A 25,570-nucleotide genomic window follows, 5' to 3' on the forward strand; every position below is an offset into this window, starting at 1 on the left:
AGAAAAAAAAACTGCAGTGTTATGCTGGAAATTCATACCCAAATGCGTCTGTCTGCATAAAGCACATAACCCCATCTGCTGCACATAACAAAACCTCCAACCCCCCTCCCTGCTCCAGCAGGCAGGATAAGTAACTATTTGCTGTACTGTTCACAGATACAGTGGAAGTCCCATTGGGAATGGAGGAACGCGCGGTGTCCAGCCCCAATCCATAACACATCTATCCCCCTCCCCCCCCACAAATCACCAATCTGCATGAGAAAACCCAAAAAAGAACCGAATCCGCATGTAATTTAAGTAAATCTCACCCAATGCACATTACAGACCCCCAAAATACACAGAAATACCCTCTTCCCAATACTGTCCTCTCTATTAAAGTAACAATCAACATGAGTTAACTTTAAGACTTAACACAAATATACGAAATGTGCTTTATAACGGAGGAATCTCTCCCACTCCTGCTGAGTCCTGCAAAGCCTTGCCTTCCCGCTCATACAAAAAAGATGACACGTGAGCGTTGAAACCCACGTGATGCAGAGCAGCCCACGTGATGAAGTGGAGGTGGAGCGTTCCTATGGTCCGTGAAACCCACGTGATGCAGAGCAGCCCACGTGATGAAGTGGGGGTGGAGCGTTCCTATGGTCCGTGAAACCCACGTGATGTAGAGCAGCCCACGTGATGAAGTGGAGGTGGAGCGTTGGTATGGTTCGTTTTTCTGATGGGTGCAAGACACCATCCTTTAGGAAACATCAGGTGAGTGCTGTTGTAGGGAATTGTACATGCATTTCTTTTAACATCCGTTAACTTGGACGTTCTCACTGCTTTGTTATATTTGTAAGAGGAGCCATTTTGCAACCTCTGGAAATGCACGTTGAAGCGTTTGTTGTGTTACTTATCACGGTGAAATTAAACATTGCAAGTGCGTGACTCTCTAAACATCTGGTTTTGAAATTACACAGGGCAGCTGCTCCGCTCATTTTCGGTACATTTCAGACTCTGGGATGTTGGCAGACGCAGTAACTGCTGTGTAGCTCCTACACAGACCCTGCTCTGGTGGAAGTGACTACAGATATTATAATACCTGTGCAGGGGCATGATTACAGACGCAGTAACTGCTGTGCAGCTCCTACACCGACCCTGCTCTGGTGTAAGTGACTACATATATTATAACACCTGTGCAGGGGCATGATTGCAGACAGTAACTGCTGTGCAGCTCCTACACAGACCCTGCCCTGGTGTAAGTGACTACATATAGCATAATACCTGTCCAGGGTCATGATTGCAGACGCTGTAACTGCTGTAAGTGACTACACATATAATAATCAGGCCCGTTTTCTTGACCCCCGAAGAAGCGGGCGGCTGCCCGGGGCGCAGTTGCCCCGGTCCCTGGAGCGCGAAATTTCCCTGGGTGTTGGGTGGCCAGTACACTTTAGGTATGGTAGCGCATCAGAAGCGGCCTGGTGTAATTTGTGCCCTCTGCTCCCCATCCACGTTTTTTGGTAGCATTAGTGGTAGATAACATTTAAAACGCATACCCAGCAAACAAAAAAGAAACAGTAGGACATTGTACATGCAGGACAATCCTCTGTTAGAGCTCTGCCCAGCCAGGCCCTGTGGGACAAAATATATGCAAACATCCAAATTTTCATATGTGTTGACAACATAAGTGACATCACAGAAAGAGCACTGCAAAAAGCATCACCAGTCTCTGCTACATTGAGACACCAAGGGAAGTGACATTAGTTACTTGCCATGAGGTAATTGAGTGTCAAATAACTTTGTGGTGTGAAATGCACAAATGGCACTATTATTATTATATGGGTAGCATCTCTATAGCTATTAAAACCATGAATGAGGATTTATTTTTTATAACAGTTTATAACATAATGGTATAATAATAGAAGCTATGAACTGATCACTTACAGGGACGTCAGATAAGGCACTGCGAGATGAAATTATTTGCCCCAGATTACACACTTTGGTTAGGGAGTGAAATAAAACACAGAGATTAAATGATGTTCCCAGGATCACACACTTTGGTTAGGGTGTGAAAATGGGATGTGGGCAATTTAAGCAGTTGACCACATATCTTTCAAGGTTTACTTGATGCACATATTTATTAAGGCGTTGTTTACAGAAATGACTTGGAAAAAACACATACCACATAAAAAAACAAGCATCTCACAATAAACGAACCTTAAGCTATATAACTTGTCATAGAAATATGTTGAGCAAAATGTTTGGCTTTTTCTTTATTTTCCCCATGAAAGGTCATAGTAGCACCAGGCAAACTTATGTGAGACAAACCATTCTCACTTGACTTTCAAAATGATAGTCTTATTTCAAACACACCATGCTGCATTATGCACCCCCCGCCCCTACTTCTAATCAATCCCAATTCACATTTCTTAAGGAACAGAAGTCCCTGCTAATAATCCCCCTTCCCCCCCCTCTATTGATGTCTAATTTCTGCTATTGTTATGCTTTGTTGACTCAGAGCAACATGTTAGGATGCTGCACACCCAGGGAGAGCTGCTCTTCTGCCCTGAGATTCAACTAGCTCACAGAAGTGTGAGCTCAGGGCAGAAAAGGCAATGAGCAGCCTGGGGGCCGAGGCAAAGTCAGGACTTTTGGCATCCCATAAAGGTTGCCTGCATATCGCGGGACAAAAGCGATCGGTGCGAATAAGTCCTGCAAAATACGGCACGTTTGGCCACCCTAGTGGGGCGCCATTGCCGTGGGGAGAGTAGCAGCACAGTAGCGGGAGCTGCTGACTGGCAGTCACATAGTACTTGGGTAATGTTATGGAAGTCAGAGGCTCTCTGAACTTTAGCACCACATGGGATGAGGGCATAAAAGGGCACCTTTCCTGGTGGCCACCTGCCGTTGTAATCTAACAGGAACAACACACCACAGAGGAAAAAAGCACGACTGCCTTTAAGCATTCTCGGCTTCCCGCCCCGACACTCCAATTGCTTTCTACCTGGACCCGTGCACAAAGAAAGAATACTGCATTGCCGCCAGACTCGCTTGTGTGCAGAACTACTCGAAAACAAGATAGGTAGGTAGGTTTGTTTGTTTGATATTTATTATGCGCGCCAGACCCGAAGATATCGGGGCGCAGGCAGAAGTAGGAAGTCATACAGTTTGGTACATAGGTTACATTGGTTAAACAAGTATCAGAAAAACATCACATCTAACTATCATTGGGTAAAGGTACATACAGTCGACAGTGGTAGAGAGTATATTATAATAGAGAATGTATAGACAATCTATATACAGGAACATGTACAGTTATTTACAAATATGGTCACATTCTGCACGTTCATTTGTCATCATTCTCTAGGAGCCATGTGATCAGATTTTCCCTAAATTTGGTAACGGTTTGGTCCATTCTAAGTGTGGTAGGTAGTGAGTTCCACAGTTGGGCTGCTTTGACTGGGAAACTGGTGCCCCAATGGTAGATAGTTTAAAGCGAGGTACCTGAAGGCAGTTGGAATTCACTAGTGTCGTAGGTCTAATAGATGTTTTTCTAGCAAATCTTTCTATTAGATATCGTGGTGCATTTATGAATGAGGGATACTGTTTTTAGTCTGATTTTCTCATGTGTGGATAGCCACTTGTACTGCCTTCTTGTTTCAGAAATATGTTCTTTCTTAGAGTTACTAAGTGCCGCTCTGAAGGCACTATTTTGGAGTATCTGTATTTTGTTGATAATGAGTTTGGTCGCTCCAATATATAGGGTGTTGCAGTAACCTAGCTTGGATATAATGAGGACTCTGGCTAGGATCATGCAACTGTTGGATGAGAGGAATTGTTTGCCAGCTCTAATTAATTTGCATGTATATGCTGTAGAGTAGGCTAGGGTGTTAACCTGTTTGGTGAATGTTAGGGTGGAGTCTAAGTAAGGTTTTTACTTCCTTGGCAACCTTAATAAGGTTCCCATCGATGATGAAAGATGAGTATTCTGTGTCAAGTCTGGTGAGAAGAGATGCGATTCCCAGGGTGAGAAGCTCAGTTTTATCACCGCTCAGAAAGAGGCCGCGAGAGGCCATCCATGCCTGAACGATACTTTAAATTGTATTCACCAATGCTAAATCCTTGCTATAGTCCAGCGTAAGAGGTATGAGGATCTGGGTATCGTCTGCATAATTAGTGTAGATAATACCCAGATGATCCGGATCATCAAACAGGGGCTCGGTGAAGATATTATACAGGGTTGGAGAAATGCAAGAGCCCTGGGGTATCCCGCAAGTGATGGGGGTAGGGTCTGTGGCTGCAGATGGTGAGAAGACTCTCATGGTTCGGTCGCTGAGGAAGGATTGTATCCACGCTATTGCCTCGCTAGAGAAATGAGCAGCTGAGTCCAAGTGGCTGCATAAAACGTTGTGATCCCCTAGGTCGAATGCCGCCGACAAGTCAAGGAGGAGTAGTGGTGCGGGTTTTCCATTGTCTCTTAAGTTGTCCATTTGGGCTTTAAGATCAATGAGTGCTGATTCTGTGCCATGTAATGGTCGGAAACCAGATTGTCGGGAGCCTAATAGTTGGTTAAGTTCAAAGAAGTTCTGGATTTGGATGTATGCAACCTACTCTAAAATTTTCAGCAGGAATGGCACAATGGTGATAGGCCTGTAGTTGGTCGATATTGCGGGGTCTAGCGTTTGCTTCTTAAGGAGTGGGAGTACCCAAGATTCCTTAAGGTTGCTAGGTATCGTGCCGGATGTAAAGGAACCATTAATAAGTTTGGTAATGAACGGTGCTAGATCCCTAGCTGAGTGCTTGATCAGTTGTGCTGGGCATTGGTCACCCTTGCAGTTAGATGCTTTGAGACCCAATATAACTTTCTCGACCTCTATAATGGAGACTTTGGAGAAGTGAAATTGAGTGATAGGTTTAATTTTCAATGGCGTTGTTTTGTTAGATGGAGTCGTAGCAGTTAGTGACCTTTTCTTTAGTGGTATTTTATTTTGAAGGTTCAAGTCTTTGTTGGCTAGCGCATGCTGGATATCGGAGCACCATGTTTTGTCTTTGACAAGGTTGTCTTGGGATGTGATAGAATTTTATAATGATTTTAAAGTGGTGAAGAGCTCCTTCATGCTAGAATTCGCTTGCTTGATTCTGTTGTTTGGCCAAGAGGATAGCCTTCTTGCATTGGGATGATGTATTAATTAGCTTTGATTTGTTTTCTGGGGTCGGATGAAGTTTCCAGGCAGTATTGTATTTTCTTTTTTCTAGTCTTAGATGAGGAGTAAACCAATTGTTTAGGTGGCTTTTAGGTTTGCTATTTCTGAGTTTTAACGGGGCAATATTATCAAGTGTTTTGTTCATGACTTTGTTATATTCTTCAACCAGGAAGCTGGGATCCATATTGTCAGGTAGGGAGTTAAGGGTGGGCAAGATGCAAGGGAGTATTTTGTCTTCTGTGATATATTTCTTATTTCTATTAGGTATAGGCGGGGCACAAGGTGGCTGTGAAGTAGGTCTTTTGGTTGCTAGTATAAAAGATATCAGGTGATGGTTCGTCCAAATTTGGGGTGAAATGGCAGAGATAGAGACATTACAGTTATGATCTGCAACCAATTGAGAATTCTCCCTTTGTTATAAGTTGGTTTGTTCACTCTTTGGGTGAAGCCGGGTTCTGTCAGGGTGTTGGCCGCTGCAGTGGCTTGTTGGTCATTAGTGTCAGTAAAGCCTATGTCAAGATCTCCTAACAATAAAGTTTGAGAGGTATCCTTTAGGTTTTCAGAGAGAATCGTGGAAAGATCTACCATGAAGGTATTGATGGGGCCAGAGGGTCTGTATATAAGATGGATGTTCAGCGTTTGAGAGTTGCTGTGGGTATTTTAATTGACATAGCTTCACATAATTTGAAAGTATGCAAGGATGATATTCTCATGCAGAGATTAGCTTTGGCAATGATAGCTAGTCCACCGCCTCGTGCTTCACATCTATCCACTCTAAGGATAGTGTATTCATTTGGTATGGCTAAGGTCAGTGCCGGGCCTGCTGCCTCATGAAGCCAAGATTCTGTGAAAGCTGTAAAGTCGTAGTCTTCTGTTAGGATGACTTCGGCTATTTCTGTAGCATGGGCGACTAAAGATCTAGCGTTTATTAAGGCTCCTTGAGGTTGGGTGTAGGCTTATCTGGAGGAGATAGGGTAGTACTGTCCAGAACTACTGAACGGTGAGTCATAATTGTTTTTGTGGGAGGCTTGTTGTTACTTCTGTTAGTATTAGGGCTAGATGCGTATTTGTGAGATGCTTTACTTTGGAGGTTAGAGTTAACCTTGTATCTGATAAGTGAGTCAAATATTCTTGGTTATCGTGCCCGGAGTCTGGGGTTTCTGAGAACAGTGTTACAAGGGGTTATTTGGGACGGTAAGACTTGTGCAAAGGTAGTTTAGGAGGCAAGGTATAGTTGTCCAATGTAAGTATCTGCTATCCCAGTTAGTGTAGACATTGTGTAGAGTACCATTAGCGTAGATAGGGCACCCAGGTAGACTAAGTTAGACAGTGTAGGGTACATACTGTATTACTGTAGCGTACAGTGTGAGGATGCGATAGGTCAGCTATAAATGTTACCTTTGCATGAAATGCGACTAGTTGCTATTGGGTAACCAGCGTCATTCGCTAGTGGAGTAGTCCAGTTGGGGCAAGAGTAGTATGCTGGTCAATAGTAGATAAGGATTATCATAGACATCATTTGGTTATAACATTATTCTGGGGGTCGTATGCCTAGGAGCTAGCATACTATACAACACTACTGGCTGTTCCAAGTAGTGTAGATAGCTATGTCTCCTATGCAATTTGATGAATGGTATACTAGAATATTAGAGAGTGGGCAAATCCTATGTACAGTAGGAGCAAATGGAGGGCACAAATATGCAAAAGCCTACAATCGAAGATCAGTAAATAGGGCAGTTTCTATATGCATTAGGAGCAGTTGGGGCACAAATGTACAGACGCCTAGATTCCAAAATTAACAAATAAGGCAGTTTCTATATGTAGTGGGCTATTACCAATGATAACAATTAGGGCTCACAAATATGCAAAAGCCTAGATTTGAGATTTGGCAAAAGGGGCAAATTCAATATGCAGTGAGCAGGCACCAAAGATAGCACACAGGTCGGGTCTGTGCACGCTAACCATCAAACACAGGTTATCAAGGTGATGAGGCAGGCATGATAAGTGTGTACATAATAAAGAGCAGTAACAATATGCATATGACAAGAGCCGGACGTTGTAGACATAGGTATCAGGCAGCATTCGGGCACTATAGTGAGATGTACGTGCCAAGGACCATAGCTAGTAGGTGGCTGCAAGTCTAGGTACTGTGGGACTCCAAGCGGGCAGTACAGGGTAGGCAACATAGAACACGGAACATCAACAGAGCTGTATAAACAGGTATGCATGTTGTAAGGTTGGAATAGCAGCGAAGCCACACAGGTGTGCACGAGTAATGTGCATATTGGTGATGGGAGATCCCTTCAGGAGGTACAGCCTGATGCTTCTGTTGACATTTTAGAAAATGTTCCTTTAAACTGTGTACATATCGTTCGGCTGGTGCTCAAAGAGTAGTCTGCATAGTTCAGAGTGTGTTCTGGACAAGAACAGGTAAATGGGAATATTTTATTTACACTTTCCTAGCCCAGATTTCTTTCTGACGTGTAGTTGCCTGCCGCGGTTGGATCGAGTGCGTGTATTGGAATCGCTTTGCTGTGTTTCTGCTTCCCCCTTTAGAATTTGTCAAGCGCCTAAAAGGGTAAATGGTAGAATGTAGCGTCACTCTGTTCTGTCCCCAGAAAAGTCTAAACAGCAGAAACCTTTCTCAGAGTTGAAAGCGTATTTTGGAAGTTGCTGCTGTTTTGGGCACTTTCTGCTGAAACCTTTCTTCTTTGTTGGTTTTATTTGGACAGGTTTGAAACTTGATACTGCTTTCATCAGTAAGGCAGGATAATGGGTATAAAGGTTTTGGCCAGAATTCGAAAACGCAGGCAGTGCAAAGATCTTGAGGTTTACTTGCATGTGTAACTGGCCCTATGGGGTGAGCCCCTTTCATGGACAGAGTAAATGTGTTCTTCTGCACAACAGTCATCGGCATACAAAATAACTCTGAAGTGTGAATTTTTGACCACTAGTGATGCAGTGAGACCAATGCCCACTTTTTGTCTCACGCTTTTTTTTCAGTCTCGTTTCTTTAAAATAGAGGCAGAAGCAGCACTCTCTAATCCACTTTTAGGGAGCTGCCATTTTTATGCTTTATTTTTTTTTGTATTCCTGTAAAGGTTAAATAAACATGCCTACAAGTACCAGAATGCAATCTGATATGAGGTTTATTATTTCAGTCCAGAAATTGGACTACGTTAGATCCTGTCATGTGAGTTGAATTATCGAGTGAAAGAGATTAAAGTGGGACAGAAAACAAGATAAGGGGGAATGAAAGAGAAAAATATAGATTGCATGTGAGAAGGGGAGGCAATGGGCGGTTAAAGGGCAAGAGTGAGATGGAAGAGAGCCGAGGGTAGGGATAGATGTGACTTGCAGGAGGAGAAGTTGAAATGTAACTGGGAGAGAGCACTGCGACCAGGAATGGGTAGAGACGGCTGTATCATGCTTTCTGTGAAATGCACACAGGAATGTGCAAATTGGCTAAGCTCCGGGCTGGGGGAGGGAGTCCAGCCCTCTGTGCTCACATCAGCTAGATGCCTCCTTTTGATGTTTTGTCAGAAGAATTTGCTGACTGGTACTTTCCTTTGACACAGAGCACCCTCCTGGTACTGAAAAGTGAACGCTCATAGATGTGCTAGTAGTTAAGATTTAGTGCATAACCTGCAGGCTATGTGGGAAGTTGGTCCTAGCTGAAGTGAGGGGTGCTCTTACCCTCCGGCCACGCCCTGCTTTTTATTTATCTTAGTACCACTTGCTACACTCTGGCCTCGTAACAAAGCTCACCAGCGTTCCTGTGGTGTTCTGGTTCCTCACGTCTGTATTGTTCCATTTCAGCTTTTGCTTTATTAACGGTTAAAACCAAGACCATTCAATTGAGTAATATTGTATTAGATCGATTGAGCTTCTGGTTAGATGCTGCCTGCCTATTTGATCTGGAGGCTGGCATCTGTACTGTAGATAAGTAGGATGTTTCCACTGTATGACTATGTGGAATGAGTCGGAGGCTGTGACCGAGACCGCCTGCCCTTTCCTTCCGCACAAGTAGAACTATCTGAAAACCATCAAAAGTGCAAGTACTGTCTTCATTTTTCAGGAGGGAAGAGAAGACTTCGAAAGAAGTAGGTATGCGCCCTCCCCAAGGCCAGGCAACAGGCATTTCTGAGGAAACGGTACTGCCTGTGGTCATGCCACAAGCTTCAAGAGATGAGGCCTCGAAAACCCAAGCACTAGAGGGCAATGATGACCGACCGAAACAAGGCACTAAAACGTGTTGGTTTGAAGACATTTTTATAGCCTAAATCAATGCCTGGACATGTGCTTGATCAAATTGTAATTTGTGGGCTACAGGCTGTGCCAACTCCTAGTTATTCATACTCAAAGGATGACAAAACAGTGTCCAGGCCATGGCTGCAATATTCTATTTTGACTGATGGTCTACTGTTTTTGCTGTATGCTTTTTGACCCTTGATAGTAATGGCAATAACTGGAAGCATATTGGCAACTGATGCACAAAGGGTCTCCTGAACATGCCAAATACAGTGGCAAGTGGGTGGATGCCGAAAGGTGCCTCACGGGAAATGATGGTATTGATTTTCTCATGCAAGATCAAATGCAGGCAAAGACCAAGCTTTGGCGGGCTCTGCTTGAAAGAATGATGTCAGTTGTCTTCATATACAAAAATAATTTGCCATTTCAGGGCTCTTGAAACAAGTTACTTAGGCCTTGTTGAACTACTAGGAAAATTTGATTCAATCATGATGGATCATTTGCATTGAGTGTCCGCTAGGGATGTAACGGTATATCGGTATACCGTTAAAGATACCGTGAACCACTTAATTGAACAATAATAACCGTCACATTGTTTATACCGGTATACCGTTTAGACCGTTAACTGTGCTTTTCAATCTGATTTGGAAAGGCTGCAGTAAGCAATTGCTGCGCAGTCTAGGTCTTGCACTATTGGATGTGCCATCTGCCAAGTAGTTTCAGTTGGAGCAGTTTTTAATGCCATTCCATAAACCACACATGTCTTACCAGACACAAAATCAGTATGTTAGCAATAGGAAGAATAAATACAGTGCCAAGAAGGAAAAAGGGTTTACTTTGAGTTGGTGGCTTTGGGGTTTATATATTTATAATGGAGAATGTTTGCTAAACATATGACAATGGGGGATTTCCCTGGTTCTATCATTGAAATTACATATAATAAGTCACACTGCGAAATTCACTCATCTCTGTGGTTATTCCCCGCTGCCATACCAAAGGGTAAGATGTCTGTGATTACTGAACACCTTTTGGCCCGCAAGTAAACTAAAGGCTGTAACGTAAAGAGAGTGCGTGTATATGCACACAAGCGTATACTACCATCAGCACCCATTGATCTGTGGCATGCAGGTTCTAAAGATGGCAACATGTTCATCTTCACCAGTAGCCGGTGGGGAGCTAAAAGCCTAAATGACCACTTAAGAAAAGCTATCCAGTTTGATTTACCAGTCGCAGCAGGCTCCACCCCTCCTCCTCTCCACACGTTTGTTTGTGTTTGGTGGAAGCAAGAGGTGGCATTTCAGTGCAAAGTAAGTTGAAAAGCCCACTTCTGGCCCTGGGTGCCTGGTTTTGTTTGTGATGATAAATCTGACAATGTATGACCTTTTAGAAAATATTTGCTAAGATTGGTTAACTCCACCTGCTTTACCGCGATAACCATGATATACCGTCATTTGGCAAGAAGGTTATCGTACCGCCATAAAACTAATACCGTGACACCCCTAGTGTCCGCACAAGAGATCCACAGTCTATTGCGGAAATGTCATTCAGTATGAACGAATTAGTTTAATGGGGTCTCAATTTTACAAAGGGTGAAGGCTGCAAATATATTTGTTATTTTGGATTCTACTCCCGATATCAGCCACACTGAGCAACTGTCTTACACTGTAAGAATTGTGGATATTACAGGCAAAGACATTTCTGTGAAAGAATATTTTATAGGTTATCGCCCTGCAGACGACAAATCTGGTGAAGGACTTGAAAACCTTCTGTATTCTGAAATGTCAATGCAGTCTAGAGATGGACAACTGCCGTGGTCAGGGGTGTGATAATGGTGCAAACATGATTGGGGTAAACAAAGGAGTCCAAGTGTGAGCTCTTGAGTAATACCTCCGTGCATTTTTTAACCCATGTGGCTGCCACAGTTTAAATTTGGTGGTTGGCGATGCTTCCAAATCCTCTGTGAAACCTGTTTCTTTTTGGTGTGCTTCAGAGATTGTATAATTTATTTGCAGCTTCAACCAAACGCTGGAGCATTTTCTGTGAGCATGTAAAAGAGGATGGGAATGTAGAATTGAAAGCTTCAGAGCTGTGTGGTATCAATCTGTTGAGATGCACACAGCACTCGTGAGCATTTAAGAAAAAGTCAATTACCCTACATTGTCCTCAGAGGCTAAGTCCCTTGCTTTACACTTGTAAGATTTCAGTTTTATTTGTACTTTAGTTGTGTGGTATGTCCTTCTATTTCAGGTGAACATTGTAAGCAAATCCATGCAGTCCGAACAAATTGATTTGCCGGCCTGCAATGGCCAGCTAAAAACTGCATTGCCCTTGGAGTGTTGGTTTTGAGTCTGCTGTAACAGCAACAGAGAGAGAGCTTTACTTTTAGATGTTGACCATACTTTTAAGGCAACTCAACGGAATAGGAAAAAAAATGTTTTGCGAATGAGACCTCTGAGAATGAAGAAGAAAGTAACCGTATTATATGCCCTGATTTGACGCCATAACTATTTTGCTTGAAAGGTGCTTTTCCCAGTTGTCTGCGCACAATACAAGATGGGGTTTCATGTACAACCTAAAGCTCTTGCTTGGAAAAGAAGAACTGATGCAACTGTGCAAGCACCTGGAGAAATTGTTAGCAATGGTTGGTGGTAGTGCACCAGAGTCTGATATAGGTGGTTCCCAGTTGGCTGAGGAACTGAGACATATCTAGACATCGCTTCAGAAGAGTTCTATTATGCCCCTGGAAGTTTTGCAGCACATTCATCATACAAAAACACATTGGTGGTTTCCATATGTGTGGGTTGCCATGAAGCTCTTATTAACAATTCCAATTACAGCGGCAAGTGGTGAGAGGAGCTTTAGTACATTGAAACTGATAAAGACATACTTGCTCCACAATGGCTGTGGAAAGGCCATCAGCCCTTGCAATACTTTCAATTGAGAGTGAACTTGTTGAAAACATTGATTATGTAGCAGCAATAAATGCTTTCGCAGCAGCAAAGTCAAGGAGAGTGTCCTTAACATAGAAAATAAATTAACACAAAACTTTAAAAGTAGTGTATATTGTGTGTACTCTGCTTTGACCGAGGAATTACTGCAAAGTTTTTTAATCGTGATATAATAAAACAGATAGTGTACTTTCAGAGTGGCGTGTGAGGAGGTGGGTGTGGGGCGCGTTCTAGTGTTTCGCCCTGTGCACCAAATGGACTGGAAACTGCCCCGATGATAATACCTGCACAGGTTTATGATTGCCGACGTGTACTGTCTCCAGCTCCCCTAGTTTTGCTATGTCCCCCTTTACCTCTTGCAACAGTTGGGACAGTTCCGCTCGCATCATGCTCAACTGCGACTGACTGGTGTTCGCTATCTTGGGAAGGACCGCCTGGGTGACCACTTAATCTTTTGCTGTGCCTGCCGGCACCCCCAAATCCTCTCCTACCCTGAGCCCCTGATCTCCCCCAGCCAGTATCTCGCAGTCTCTGCAGATTGCCCTCCTGTTGTTTCTTCACAGACTTGGGGGCAGCTTGCTTGTCCTTCCCCCTTGTTTTTGGACATAGTGCATAGGCAGGTCTGATTGGGGGGAGCCCTGCCACCTCCTCTTCTCCCTGATATTGTTTTACATCCTTCGACCTCTTCTGGAAATGGCCACTCCCTTATTCTTCCTTGCCCACCACGGATGTAGAAGGACTCTTTAGCCCTCCACTCAGTCTAAGGATTGGCTCAGGGAGGCCAGGGCCCCACCGGTCACTGTCTCCTATGCGTGGTGCGCCTCAGCTCCCTTGTCTCCCTTGTCTCCCTTGTCTCCCTTGCAGTGCTTCTGGATGGGGGTGCGCTGGCTGATGCACTATATGCAGTTCCAAAATCCCAAATGGGCCTCCAGCCGCCCCGGCTATAACACCACAGGGCCTCCCCTAGTCTTCACTGCAAAGTGCTGGCTTCAAAGCTTCGACAGGGGCCTTCCCACCACGCTCGCCACCCCTCAATGTCCCACTGCTCAAAGCTGGTGATCACTGCCTGCACTGGCCAGCCTCTGCCTGCTTGCACCCTTTTCTTGGGCCAGGGTGCACACTGACCTGTGATGGTTCTCCCCAAAGGGGGCATGAGGGGGAGTCGAGCCCCTCAGGGTTGCCGCCTTCCTGCCTCTTCGCTGTGCGGCCCCTCCCAATTCTCCTGGCCGCTCTGGGTGCTTTTCTTCGCTGCGCATCGCTCAGCAGTGGGCTACGGGTATGGCACCTCCGGGTGCTCCTGATCTCTCTGATGAGAAGCTGCTTCGCCGGCACGGGGGCGGCGCGGTCCCGTCTTGATATTCCTGCTGGTACTTGCCAGCGGGGGAGCCCCTGCTTCACGAATCCAGCCCCGGTGGGCCTCCAATATCGCAGGCAGCTCCTTCCTGACGGGCTCATTCGCTGTCCGACAGCAACAGCTTTCCACCACCCCGCCTCTCAGCCGCACTGGAACCACGACCGCCCTGGGTCTCCCAGAGTGTTTGCCGTCTGTGAGCATGTCTCTCAGCTTGGCCTGCACTGGCTGCGGGCGCAGTGCCCCCGCACCTCAGACATCGGGGAGACGATGGCTGCACGCCTGCCTCTGCCGCCTGCCTCTGCCGAAATCCCCCAGCGATCCGGGCTGTTGCACTCCACCACCACAGCTTACATTGATAAATCGTCGCCTGGGGAAATGTCTTTGGCCCCCGGGGCTGAGAGCTCCATCCCCTCGGTGCCCATCTTAGAATCCCAATCACGATGCGCTTTTTAATGGGTATCCATCTTAGATGCCAGTACAAAATGCTGTTTTATCTTTTTAGAAAGGATCTGTGCTTTTATGTGGCTGCGCTGGCATTTTGGGGCACCCAGTCTAGCCATTCTTTGCTGTGGCATGATTTTTGTTTTAAACTGGGATTCTATGACAAAGCAAGCATGATGAGTGTTGTGTCTAGTCTGGCATTTAGGGCAGTCAAGCCATGTCTTACTGTGGCGTGGCTTTTATCGCTGGGTATCAAGGGTAAAGCAAACATGATGAGCATTATTACAAATCTAGACTCGCCTGCATTGTGTAGCCAGTTTGGACATGTTTTCTTGTTATGACAAGGCATTTTAAAGGCAAAGCCAACAGGAATGTGAGGCAGAGCCATGATGGGCATGTTCTCTTCTAGTATCATTACTGGCATTATGTTATGTGCAGTTGATTTGTCCCTCACCACTACCACCCAGGGGCATTCTCAAGGCACTCGTGTGGATCTGCAAAAAAGTAGGGTTGGGGGGGTTGAGAGGTTAGTGGGGGGGAAAAGGGTGAGAGGATAGGTTCCGAACCAGGATAAACTGGCGTCTGAGTGTTTTGCATGTGGTCACTTGTGAGCGGCCTCGCACATTGCAACCGTATGGGGAAGATTTCATGCCTCAGGTGTATGTTAGTTTTGTATGGTTATGATGGGTTGGTCGTGTGCACTGGTTAGTGTCCATAAGGGATTCCAAGTCACTGTCGTAGCTATAAGTAGTCCGGCATCCTGGTGTGTTGTTGCATTTTAGATAGTATTGGGCATGTGGGTGGTTCACTCTGGATGTCGGCATAGTAATGGTTCTCTGTATGTTTATGAGTGTGGCTAGTCCAAGAACTGGTGTAGAGGCGTCAGTTATGTAGGAGGAGCAGGAAGGGAAGAGGGTTAGCAAAGTCGGTAAGCTCATTGTGGTCTCTCTGGGGCGGCCCTTTGGATGCCGCTTGACGGTATCTAGCCAGGTTCTTGTTTGAGGTTCATTGGCCCCTTTCGTCTCCTCTGTAGTTGTTTGTCTGTGGTGTTCTTGCTGGTGTCCCTTCTAGGTTGTCATTTTCTGCTGAATAGCCCGAGCAGTTACTTTGGGCATGTTGTTCCAGGTGTTAGCAATTAGATGTGAGAACGCTGTTGGTTTGCCTCCATTTGTAGGTCGTTGCTGGATCTTAGTTTCCTTCCTGGGCGATACCGTCTAATCTTGTCTTGGAGGAATTCCGCTCCTTGTTTTTGCAATGCTTTGTGATCGATGCAGAGTGCTTTGAATTTGATGTACTGTTTTACTGGTAACCAGTGTAGGGTTTTCAGTGCTGGAGTGATGTGGTCTCTTCTATTTAGTCTTAGTAGGATCTTGGCTGTTGTATTTTACTCACTTTGGGGTTTCTTGGTGAGTCTTTCTGGCATTGCTAGGTAGAGACTGTTTGCGTAGGTAATTCTTGTGAGTATCGGGGAGCTGAGGAGTTGTAGGAGGAAGAAGAATTTTTTGGGGCGATTGCGTTCACTTGCGGTTCCTGTGATAGTCTGTTGTACATGAGCATTCCTAGGTTGTTTACTACATTGGTAGTCTCTGGTTGCGTTCCCATGTTGATTGGCCAGTCCAATTGTGGGTTCCCTCCGTCAAACCCTGCGGGCGAGAGCATTATTTCCGTTTGAGCCGGGTTCAGTTTGAGGTTGTTCGTTGTCATCCAGTTATGTCTGTGAGGCAGTTTTTGAGGGTTGTTATTTTGTTCATGTGTTAATAGTTTTTACAATCCATTGTGCCGTCTGCATAGTTGCAGGCGGTAAGTCTGTAAGATCGAATGATTTTCAGGAGGATAGCTCAGCGGCAACATGCTCGCCTTTGAAACAAGACGACACAAGGCAACACAGGATCGATCCCGGGTCCGCGCTTAGAAACCTCTGGGTAATAAGCAGACCTATTCTGCTAACAGCGCCTCGATGACCCGGGCTGTGTGAGCGCTTTAAAAATGCATATAAATAAATAAATCAGTGGGCCCATGTAGATGTTCAAAAGTAGAGGAGCAAGGCTGGAACCCTGTGGGACTCCAAGGGATATATTTTTGATGTTTGAGGTGAACGGTGGTAGGTAGGTTAAATCAGTTTGGTTTGTTAGGAATAAGGTAATCCCTGCAGGAATCCACTAATCTTTTTATTAGTGTTGCGTGGGTGATTGTGTCAAAAGCCGCTGAAATGTCCAATAGAAGGAGGGCCAATTGGGTGTCGTCTGCATTTATTTTCAGGTCGTCCCATATGTGAAGTGCTGATTCTGTTCCTCATCGATCTGAAGCCAAATTGTGATTGGTTGAGTATTCTATTTGTTTCGATGTGGTTCTCCAGGATCTTTGCTGGGTAGGGCAGGTTAGCTATCGGTCTGTAGTTGCTTGGGTCTTCTGCTCTTTCTGACTTTTTTTTATTTTGTTTTTTATTTTTTTATTTTTTTTCCATCAGTGGTTTGATGTATGCTGATTTGAAGGAGGACGGTACTATTCTTCTTTTGAGTGATAGATTCATTAGGTTCCGGAAACGTGTCGCTGGGGTTCTGTGGTTGAGGATTCCTTTGAAGACGGGGCAGGGGTCCTTTGGAGATCCTGAAAGGTTGGTGTCCTTGATCAGTGTGGCGAAAGTTTCCTTTGTAATTGGTTCTAGGCAGATGAGTTTTGCTTTAATCTGTGTTTCTTCTAGTGTCGGTCTGGTCTCTGTGGTCCAGTGGTTGTATTTGCCCCGACTAGGTTGATGGCCTCCTGTATTGTATCTATATTTGCTCTTAGGTGGTTGGTCATTTTGTCAAAAAGTGTTTGTGTAGGGGTGATGGAATTTTTGCAGAAAGTTTTTTTTTATTTTTATATCTCTGATGATCATTCTGTGAATTGTTTGCCGATTCTATTCTCGTGGCATAGTTTTTATTAATTTTTATTTTTACTTTGAGGACTTTTGCTTTGTACAGTTTGTTGTCTTTGGTATTTTGTCATGTCTGGTGTATTCTCTCCATTTCGTTTCCGTTTTTGCAGGGTTCTTTAAGTTCTTTTGTGAACCATTTTGCTGCCAATTATTTTAGTGTTGCTTAATGTTTTAGCTGGTGCTAATTCAAGTCAAGGGCCTTGGTGATCCAATTGTTGAGTGTGGCTTCTGTTGTATCTAAGTTTGTATTGATGGGATCACTTTTACGTCGGTTGTCGTGGTGGGTTGTTGGCATGGAGGACTCTTCCGCTAGTTTTAAAAAGATGGTCTGTAGATCAGGAGGAATACTACGTTTGATTGGTCGTTGAGTTCTATCTTGATTAGTAGGGATTCATAGTCTTCCTCATTGATTGTGCTGATTCAAGATGCTCTGGCGGTTGTGTATAATTGCGATTCCGCCTCCTCTTCGGTTTTCTCCTTTGTCGTGTATTAATTTATAATTGTCGGCTATTGCTTCGTTCACAATGGCTTAATAGTTGTCCGATAGCCAGGTTTCTGTAAGGAAGAGCATGTCTGTGCCTTCTTCGCTTAGGAGGTTATTGATTTCTGTTTAGTGTTTTGTCATGGATCTAACATTGATGAGGCTGCTGTGTAGTTTTCTTGAGTTCCCTTTCGTGTTGTAGTTAGTATTGTTTGTTCTGACCGGTGAGTTGTTGGCTGGGTTTCCGTTCCAGGTGGGTTTTTCCCGGTTGAGTCGTTTTGGGCGTTATGGTTCTTTGTCGATCGGTCTCTTTGTTGAGTAGACCAATAAGGTTTATGGCGGGGTTGGTTCGTTCTGGGTGGTAAATAGGGTAGCTACCCCTCTGTTGTTCCAGTCTTGGTGATAAAGTGGGTGTCGAGTGTGATGGATTCCAATTTGTTCCTTGTTCTGGTTGGTGTATTGTCCATAGTGGAGACAGGGTTGGGTTGGTTTATTAGTTGTCGTGTTCCGTTTGGCGTCCTGGTTGGGTCTGTATTCATGGCGCTTGTTGGCTGTCAGTTTGTTCTTGCTGTGCTGTTTTTGTTTACCATGTTGTCGTATGTGGACAGGTAGCGAGCATTGTAGTCTGTCTTTGCTCTGTTATTTGTATGTCTCCTTGGGCCATCTCAGATGTTTGTCGAGTTTTTTGGGGTTGTGGGATTATGCTGGTTGGTGCCTTCCCAAGTGGTTTGGGATTTTTTATTATTTTTGTTGTCTTTTCTTGCTTCTTTGTCTTTCTTGTGGCGAGGCATGATGTGTGGGTTGTGTTCCTTAGTGGGAGTCCTCTTTCGATTGGTATTTTTCGTGGCCTTTTGGGTTTCGTCTTTGATGTTTGTGGTTTGTTGTTGCTTGTATTTGGTAGGTTGTTGTTCTGTTTGTTTATTTCTTCTTTGGATCCTGTGTGTTTTTTTTTTTAAATTTTTTTTTTATCATGGAGGTACTTTTGGTTATGGTTGTTATTGGATTTTGCACAAAGTAAACACGAATACTGTGTGAAGTAGTATTTGTAAATACTAGCATGTATTGGTGCAGCCATGTTGGGGAGAATCTCATTTCTGTGCTAATTCCCTTCAACCATAGAGACCCCCAGCTCTTTTGCTGGACTGTAGGACTTTTTCATTTTAACCCTGGTGTGAGTGAGACCTTTTTTCCACTCCCTCATGTGTTTTGACCTGTATTGGATTATGTGTTTTCAACTGTACGCAAACGGTTAATAATAAGCCAAACGCCTAAGGAAAAATACATGTTATAAAAAGGATTTTTATGTTTTCACTGTTTTGGGAGCCTGTCTTGGGCATCTCCTTAGGCATCTACTTTTTGTATGGTGACACACACACCTTCAGTGCACTGTCACTGAGAAATTCTTTACATTTCTCCTAAGGTTTAAAACATGTGTTTTTTGTGTGAACTACTGTTCCTAAGAATAGTAAAGTGAAATTGGCTTTACTTACCTTGTCTCTTTGTGGGTCCAGCACACACCATTTTATGTGGAGTGCTGGGGGGTTATCTAGTAGCCTCTTAACCTAAATTCTCATGTAACATTTTTATGTTACCCTGCCTACTTTAAATGGCTGCTGCAGTGGTTTAATTGTTCCTACCATTGTGCTTTTCTACCGCAGGCTGAACCCTCGGCTGCAGTATAGCACCCATGGGTGACCATTTTATCAAAATGGCCCCGTCTTCTTTTTTTCGCCATTTTCTGTTTGTGAGGTCTTTCTTTGGTTTTACTCTGTGTGTCAAACAGATTGGTGCCCTTTGTTTGTCTTGCCTTTGACGGGCTTCAGCCCCCGCCTCTGGCTCCATTGTGTCTGGAAGGATAGGATGTGAGCAAGGGTCCCGAAATTCCCCTGTCCTTTGTCTCTAGGAATGCCTGAATGCAACCAGTCCTGATTGGCTGGCGGCTGTGTGACAGCCTAGGCTGTGCATGAATGGGAGAAACCTGCTTTAAAGGCGATGGTTTTTGGACTCGAGGCAGAGTTGCCCACTGGGAGAAAGACCTGACGAAACCATGAATGAAGCTTGCTGCATCCTCCTGGACCTTTGAATTGGCCGCTGAAGCCCTGCTGCTGTGCTGAAACTCCTTTTTCTCCATCATCAAGAGAAGCGCTGGAAGGGACGACTTCTCCCCTTGGGTAGTGGGACCAACTAACCCTGAGACGAACGCCACTAGACCATCTTCCCAGTCCGGCTGTACTTCTTCATTGCTGCAGAAACCGAGTGCCAGGGGTCGAGAAATCTTTAGTCGATTGAAACGTCTGAAATTCGTTAAGAAGCTCCAGGAGTCTCCTAAGGACCCTCCAGAAGTGGGACAACCAGAGCTCGAGTCCCCTCACCGAGTGCAGGACCCAAGGAGCCCAACCGGTATCTGAGATCTGCGATGGTGCTGTTTACTAAGTGCTGAAACCACGAAGTGCCGATGAAGCGAAAAGTACTGCTGCAAGAGCCCTACAGGTCCTCCCTCTTGTCCCCACAACTGAGGCACAGGAACACGGGGTCTGCATCGCTGTAGCAGGACAGATGCCAGCTGGACCACTCGTCTTCAAACCAGCGGTACTGTTTAGACTTGGGGTACTTGCCTCACTGTCTTGTAGCAGTGCTTTTCTCAGTTGGGAATTGCAGTGGCTTACTTTTAGAGTAGATTCCAACTCTGCTTTTTACAGGCTTAACAGCGTGTGACCCTACAAGTGATTTTCTAACAAACTCTTTAACTTTGTGCAAGACATTTGAGTCTAACAAGTGACTGTTTCAAATTGACTTTGGCTGTCCTGGCTCCCTGCAGACTCTTCTAGCCCATTGACTTTGATATTGTTTGTCCCTCATAGGTGATAACTTGTTTTAAACTGTTACTGCTGGGCAAGGCTTGTCTAGATTTCATTGGAAGATTTAGTTGTCCTAACATATACTGAGAACCCATTTAACCTTTTTCTTTCCGCTCTGCAAGCTCAGAATCTGCAAAGTATAACTAGTGTGATAACTAGCGTGATATATAAATGCCATTACTGTCCTTGTGATTGAAGTCAGCCCAGGGTGTAGGAATTGTGTAAGAAGCCTATCCAAAGATTATCCACTAACTTGCTCTGATTCTGAAAAGTAACTTTAAAGTATATTTACATTATTACATGAATTGCCTTACTAAAGAGCGCTTATTTAAAAATTAATGTTAATTAAATAACTATTTATAACTGAAACCTTGTGTGTTACTTGGCTACTTGTAATTATGGATTTCATTTGTACAGCTCACATTTATCCCTCTTGAGATAGGCCTGGCTGCTCAGTCACACGAACAACTTGTGTAGTACTTACCTAATACCAAGCAGATAATTGTTGTGTAGTCTCATACAGTGGACTACACTAATTCTCTGATTTTCTGAAGTACGATTACTTTAGAACATCAGAGTTTTTAGGATGATATGATTTGGGGACGATTCTGGGATGACCTGCTGATTACTTCAAGAGCATTGCCATAAAACATGTTTGTTCTTGATGATTTGGGGATGATTTACCGATGTAAGCCATCTCCGAATCATCAAGAACAAACATGTTTCATGGCAATGCTCTTGAAGTAATCGGCAGGTCATCCCAGAATCGTCCCCAAATCATCAGGGACAAACGTGCACTCTCTTGAAGGGACCAGCAAGTCATCCTAAAAGAATCGGCAACAAAGACTTCTAAAATGGGGATGATGTTAGCATATTCATTGTCATCCTAAGCTCACCCCCCCAAATCGCCCACCATTCTGAGATATTTGCTAATGACTTTAATAACGTGATGACGTCTGATGATGCGGGAATGACTTCTAGTGTAGTTCGATGATCATCAGATGACTCCAGGGTGATCATTAAAGTCATCCTTTTAGACCAGGGGAGCCAAGGTTGATGACCATGTGATTTATTTTTAAACCAAGGTGTAATGTGACTTCCTTCCAGATGTGTTAATAGATGGACATGATGCACATTATTGCATTTATTACACAGCCAAACCCGGAGATATAACAGCGTAGGTTACTTAGGAGCTTGGCTAGTTACAGATTATGTTACAAACAGTGGAAGAATATACAATCAAATATTTCATGCACGTTGTGGATGGAGTTTGACCTGGAAGGAGAGCCAGAGTCATGCTAGTCAGAGCCTAGACTTATTGATCAAATAGCCAGGTTGGATCAGCCTGGTGTGAGTTAATTTCAAATGTTTGGGAGGGTGTTCCAGAGCGTTGGTGCAGCTACTGGAAAGCTGGAGCCCCAGCCCACCCCCCACCCTTTTAGTCTTGAATCTCTGAACATTCTGGTGTGTGCTGGGTCCAGACCATAAAGATCTAGTCAATCTTTTTGGGATACACAGTTATCAGGTAGGAGGGGGCATTGTTGGTGATACGTCTGTGTAGTGATCAGAGTCTTAAAGAGAATTCTACCTTAGACAGGGAGCCAATGTACTTCTCTTCTGATGTGAGAGATATGCTCATTCCTTTTTAGTCCAAAGGCTTTGTTCTGCAGAAATTGTAATTTGGTGAGACTGGTCGACAAGGTTCCTAGTAGCAGGATGTTGCAGTAGTCCAGTTTTGATAATATGAGGGTTCGAGCGAGGGTGAGGCAATTCTGTGTTGTGAAGAATTTTCAGCTGAGTGAGATGAGTTTGGAAGTATAGGCAGTAGAGGAGGATAGGGCATTCATATGTCTAGTCATAGAAAGATTAGCATCTTAGTTGACGCCCAATGTTTTTACGTGTTTACGATTGGGATAGAGGTCTCGTCAATGGTAATGGAGGAGTAGTCGGTGTGTAAGGATTTTAGGCGAGCCTTCACTGAGGATCTGTTTTTTCGTCCAGACGGAGGCTGTTGGTGGCCATCCAGTTTTGTGTGATAGCATAGATCTTATTAATGGTGATCTTGATTGTGATCTCTCGTGATGGGGCTCAGGATCTGTGTGTCATCAGCGAAGTTAATGTAAATAACTCCCATAACATTGTTTTTCAATTACTGCTCCTAGGGGCAGGGATATTAACAGAATAAATTGTAGAGAATCTATGGTCCATACTTTGTTGCCGGGGGTGTTTTATCCCTGTGATAGTGACCGTCAAAGACTCAAGCCTGACCCTGCAGTGACCTGCCAACTGTTTCAAAGCTAACAACGTTTTACCTTTTTTTTGTGATGGTAATTTTAATGCTGCCAAATGCATAGCTGTCAAGTTGCCCCAGATTGCTTGTAACACCAGTCCCGGCTTTTCACTTTGTCCGCTGGGACTTGTTGACCTATACATATAATGGAACAACAAAGCTAAATGTCCAGCCCTTGCAAAGGGCTTGCTTGGACTGGCTCAAGTTGTCACGCATGACATGGGACCACTTGCCACCTAAGCAAATGGCTTCAACTTAATGTTTTACTATAGAATCCTTTTTCAAGAGATCTTCTTTGAATCTTTATTTCTGCAAGGCGGCTTGAGACCCTCCTCTGGGTTGTCCAGAGATTGTCTATCCAACCCACGTTTCACATTTAGTTGTGGGCCCAAATATCTTTCTGTGAATGTGGCAAGTTCAACTAATCAAGTTTTCCCATGCAAAACTGTAGGTATCATCTTTATAACCTACTCCAGTGGGTGAATTGAGTTGATGCGCTAGGATATCATTTGGGAAACGTTCTGTGTCAGGCTGACTAGTAATTTCTCCTTAACAACCCTGTATTCCACCCCCTAGTTAAAATCTGCTCCTTAGCAGCACCTGTGTCTGTGCCCACAAAATATGTTTCATTAACCGTTGCTCGTTATCTTGGCTCAAAAGCTGCCATCCTAGCGAGCACGCAGACACTACAAACATTCCCAGAGAGACGGAGACACCAAAGTTGGCAAAAAGTTGTTCTGTCTTTGTTGGAGGCAAAGTGGCGGTGGTTTTCACAGATTTTGCCCCCAAGCAAGGCAGAAAAACATACCACTGTGTGTATAGTGGCAAATTTGGAGGCATTAAGGGGCTGGGCCTGTGACTGTGGGCCAGGAATCCCATCCCAAAGGAGGGGCAGATGGATCCTTGCTACTTCCTTGAAGGTCGGATCCCATTTTCCCAACCCTGGGAAGCAACGAGGACTAATAAGCCACCAGGGAAATGATTTCGTAGGTGAGGAGCCACCACGAGCATTCCCCACCCCCCCCCCCTGGAAATTGCCACAAAGGTGGCACAATATTGTTTTGCGCCGATTTGCCCACAAGGAAAACAAACAACATGCCAGTGTATACAGTTTGCAAACTGTGGGCCAGTTCTCCCCGTAAACACCCCAAATGGGTGCAGATTGTTGGGGGGGGGGGGATAGTGAGGGCAAAATTGGGGTTAGTTTTCACCATTTGCCACCCATGTGGAGCTGTAATGCTCATCTAGTGGAGGGGGCCATTTGCAGATAAGAAGCCCTCTTCCCCCCCCCCTCAGGACCCAAAAGGAATGGGGCATGAAATTTCTGCCGTCCCTGAGGGAAGATCAGCAGCATAATCTGCCCCTAGGGAGGGTAACATTTTGTTTTGTTGGTGCATGTGGGGGGGGGGGGGTATTTCAGTGAGCTGGCTCACAATTACAGGGCCAGCCCACAAAATCTCACTCATGCCGGCAGAACATTGCTGGTCCCTGAGGTGGGGGGGCAATTTGAAGGTATCTTCCACCATTTTTTTTCACCCCAAGAAGCCACAATGGCCACTAGATCCCCCCCCCCCCCCCCCCGGTCTTCCCCTCTGGAACCAAAGTGGGCGGGGAATGCAATGTTTGCCCTTCCTAGGGGTAGATTGATAGGTTGCTGCTGATCTACGCCTAGGGAGGCATTTTTTTGTTTTCTTTCTTGGTGAATGGGCTGTGCTGGAAATGAACAGAAAGTACAGGGGGAAACTCGATGTACCAAGTGCGCCAAATTGATCCCGTAGAGTGCAGGTAGGCAGACGGCCAGGCCGCCCTGTCCTTCCCCGTGCAAGTTGGATGAGGTTCTAGACGGCCAGTCACTGTGCTGCCTGGAAGAAAAAAAAGTTGGCTTCTCGGAAGAGCGCACCAAGCAGACCAAGCTCTGCTGGGGTATTGGCCCTTGGTCGGTGTGAGGAGGTGCAGTGGTTTCACCACAGCAGAGGCAGCAAGAACCAAGTGGAGCACCGACAGGGCTTGTACACACTATCTACAGTGTTATCATCTAGAAAAATGCGAAAAACAAGTTGATATTATCTTGAGAAGGTCATTAAAACAATAAGTAATCTGGGGGAAGGTGACTAAGTGTGTAACATGTGTACCCTGGGTAACGGGAGGGGAAGGCAGGTGCCCAAGGCACGGGTCAGCACTGCCGGCGATCCTGGAGCTCTGGCTGGGTGGCGTTGGAGCTTCTCTCTGGGGAGGGATTGGGATCCTGTTGGGAGACCCCGGGACTGCCATTGGGTTGAGGGAGGCAGTCGACCCACGTGAATGACAGTACTCCCGCCTGTCCTAGAGCTCTGGCTGGGTTGCGTTGGAGCTTTTCCTTCCAGGGTGGGACGGGTACCCCGCCGGGTCTCCCTGGGCCTGCCGCTAGACTGGGTGGGGGCTGAGGGGGGAACGTGGTTGACCCACGTGTAAGGCAGATGGCCGGGGGCAGCACCCACAGCCTACCGAGTCTCCCTGGGACCTCCGCTGTGCTTGGGGGACGGTGGACGCATATGGGAGACAGGCCTTCAGTGCTGGGGGCGGCACCCCTGGTCATCCTAGAGCTCTGGCTGGGCTGTGTTGGAGCATTTCCCTTACCAGGAACTAATGCTGGGCTTGGGGACAGTCCACCCTTTTTCTTTTCCGCCCAGGTAAGCACACCTACGTATGCGAAGTTGGGTTTTCATTGGGACATCTGTGTGAATGTGGGATGGTAGGACGTGTGTTTTGGTGGTTTGGGGGGGTTTTCTTAAATTTTGGACTTTGCTGTGGATTCTGGGTAGTGCATTCTAGCGCAGGTCACGCAAGTGAGACCTCTTTGAATTCCCA

General features: G+C 45.2%; 1 protein-coding gene across 1 annotated transcript in view; it reads left to right on the forward strand.

The window, feature by feature from the left end:
* The first annotated feature begins 664 nt into the window (after positions 1–664).
* The window catches only part of LRRC14 (leucine rich repeat containing 14), a 215,135-nt gene continuing 190,229 nt past the window's right edge, over positions 665–25,570 (forward strand). Inside the window, exon 1 of the mRNA XM_069621777.1 lies at positions 665–753. Coding sequence (XP_069477878.1) covers positions 679–753 — 75 coding nt within the window. The 5' untranslated portion in view covers positions 665–678. The remainder of the gene's footprint in view (positions 754–25,570) is intronic.

The sequence above is a fragment of the Ambystoma mexicanum genome, chromosome 5q (genome assembly GCF_040938575.1).
Source record: "Ambystoma mexicanum isolate Mex_15411 chromosome 5q, UKY_AmexF1_1, whole genome shotgun sequence".
In the NCBI taxonomy this organism is placed as follows: Eukaryota; Metazoa; Chordata; class Amphibia; order Caudata; family Ambystomatidae; genus Ambystoma; species Ambystoma mexicanum.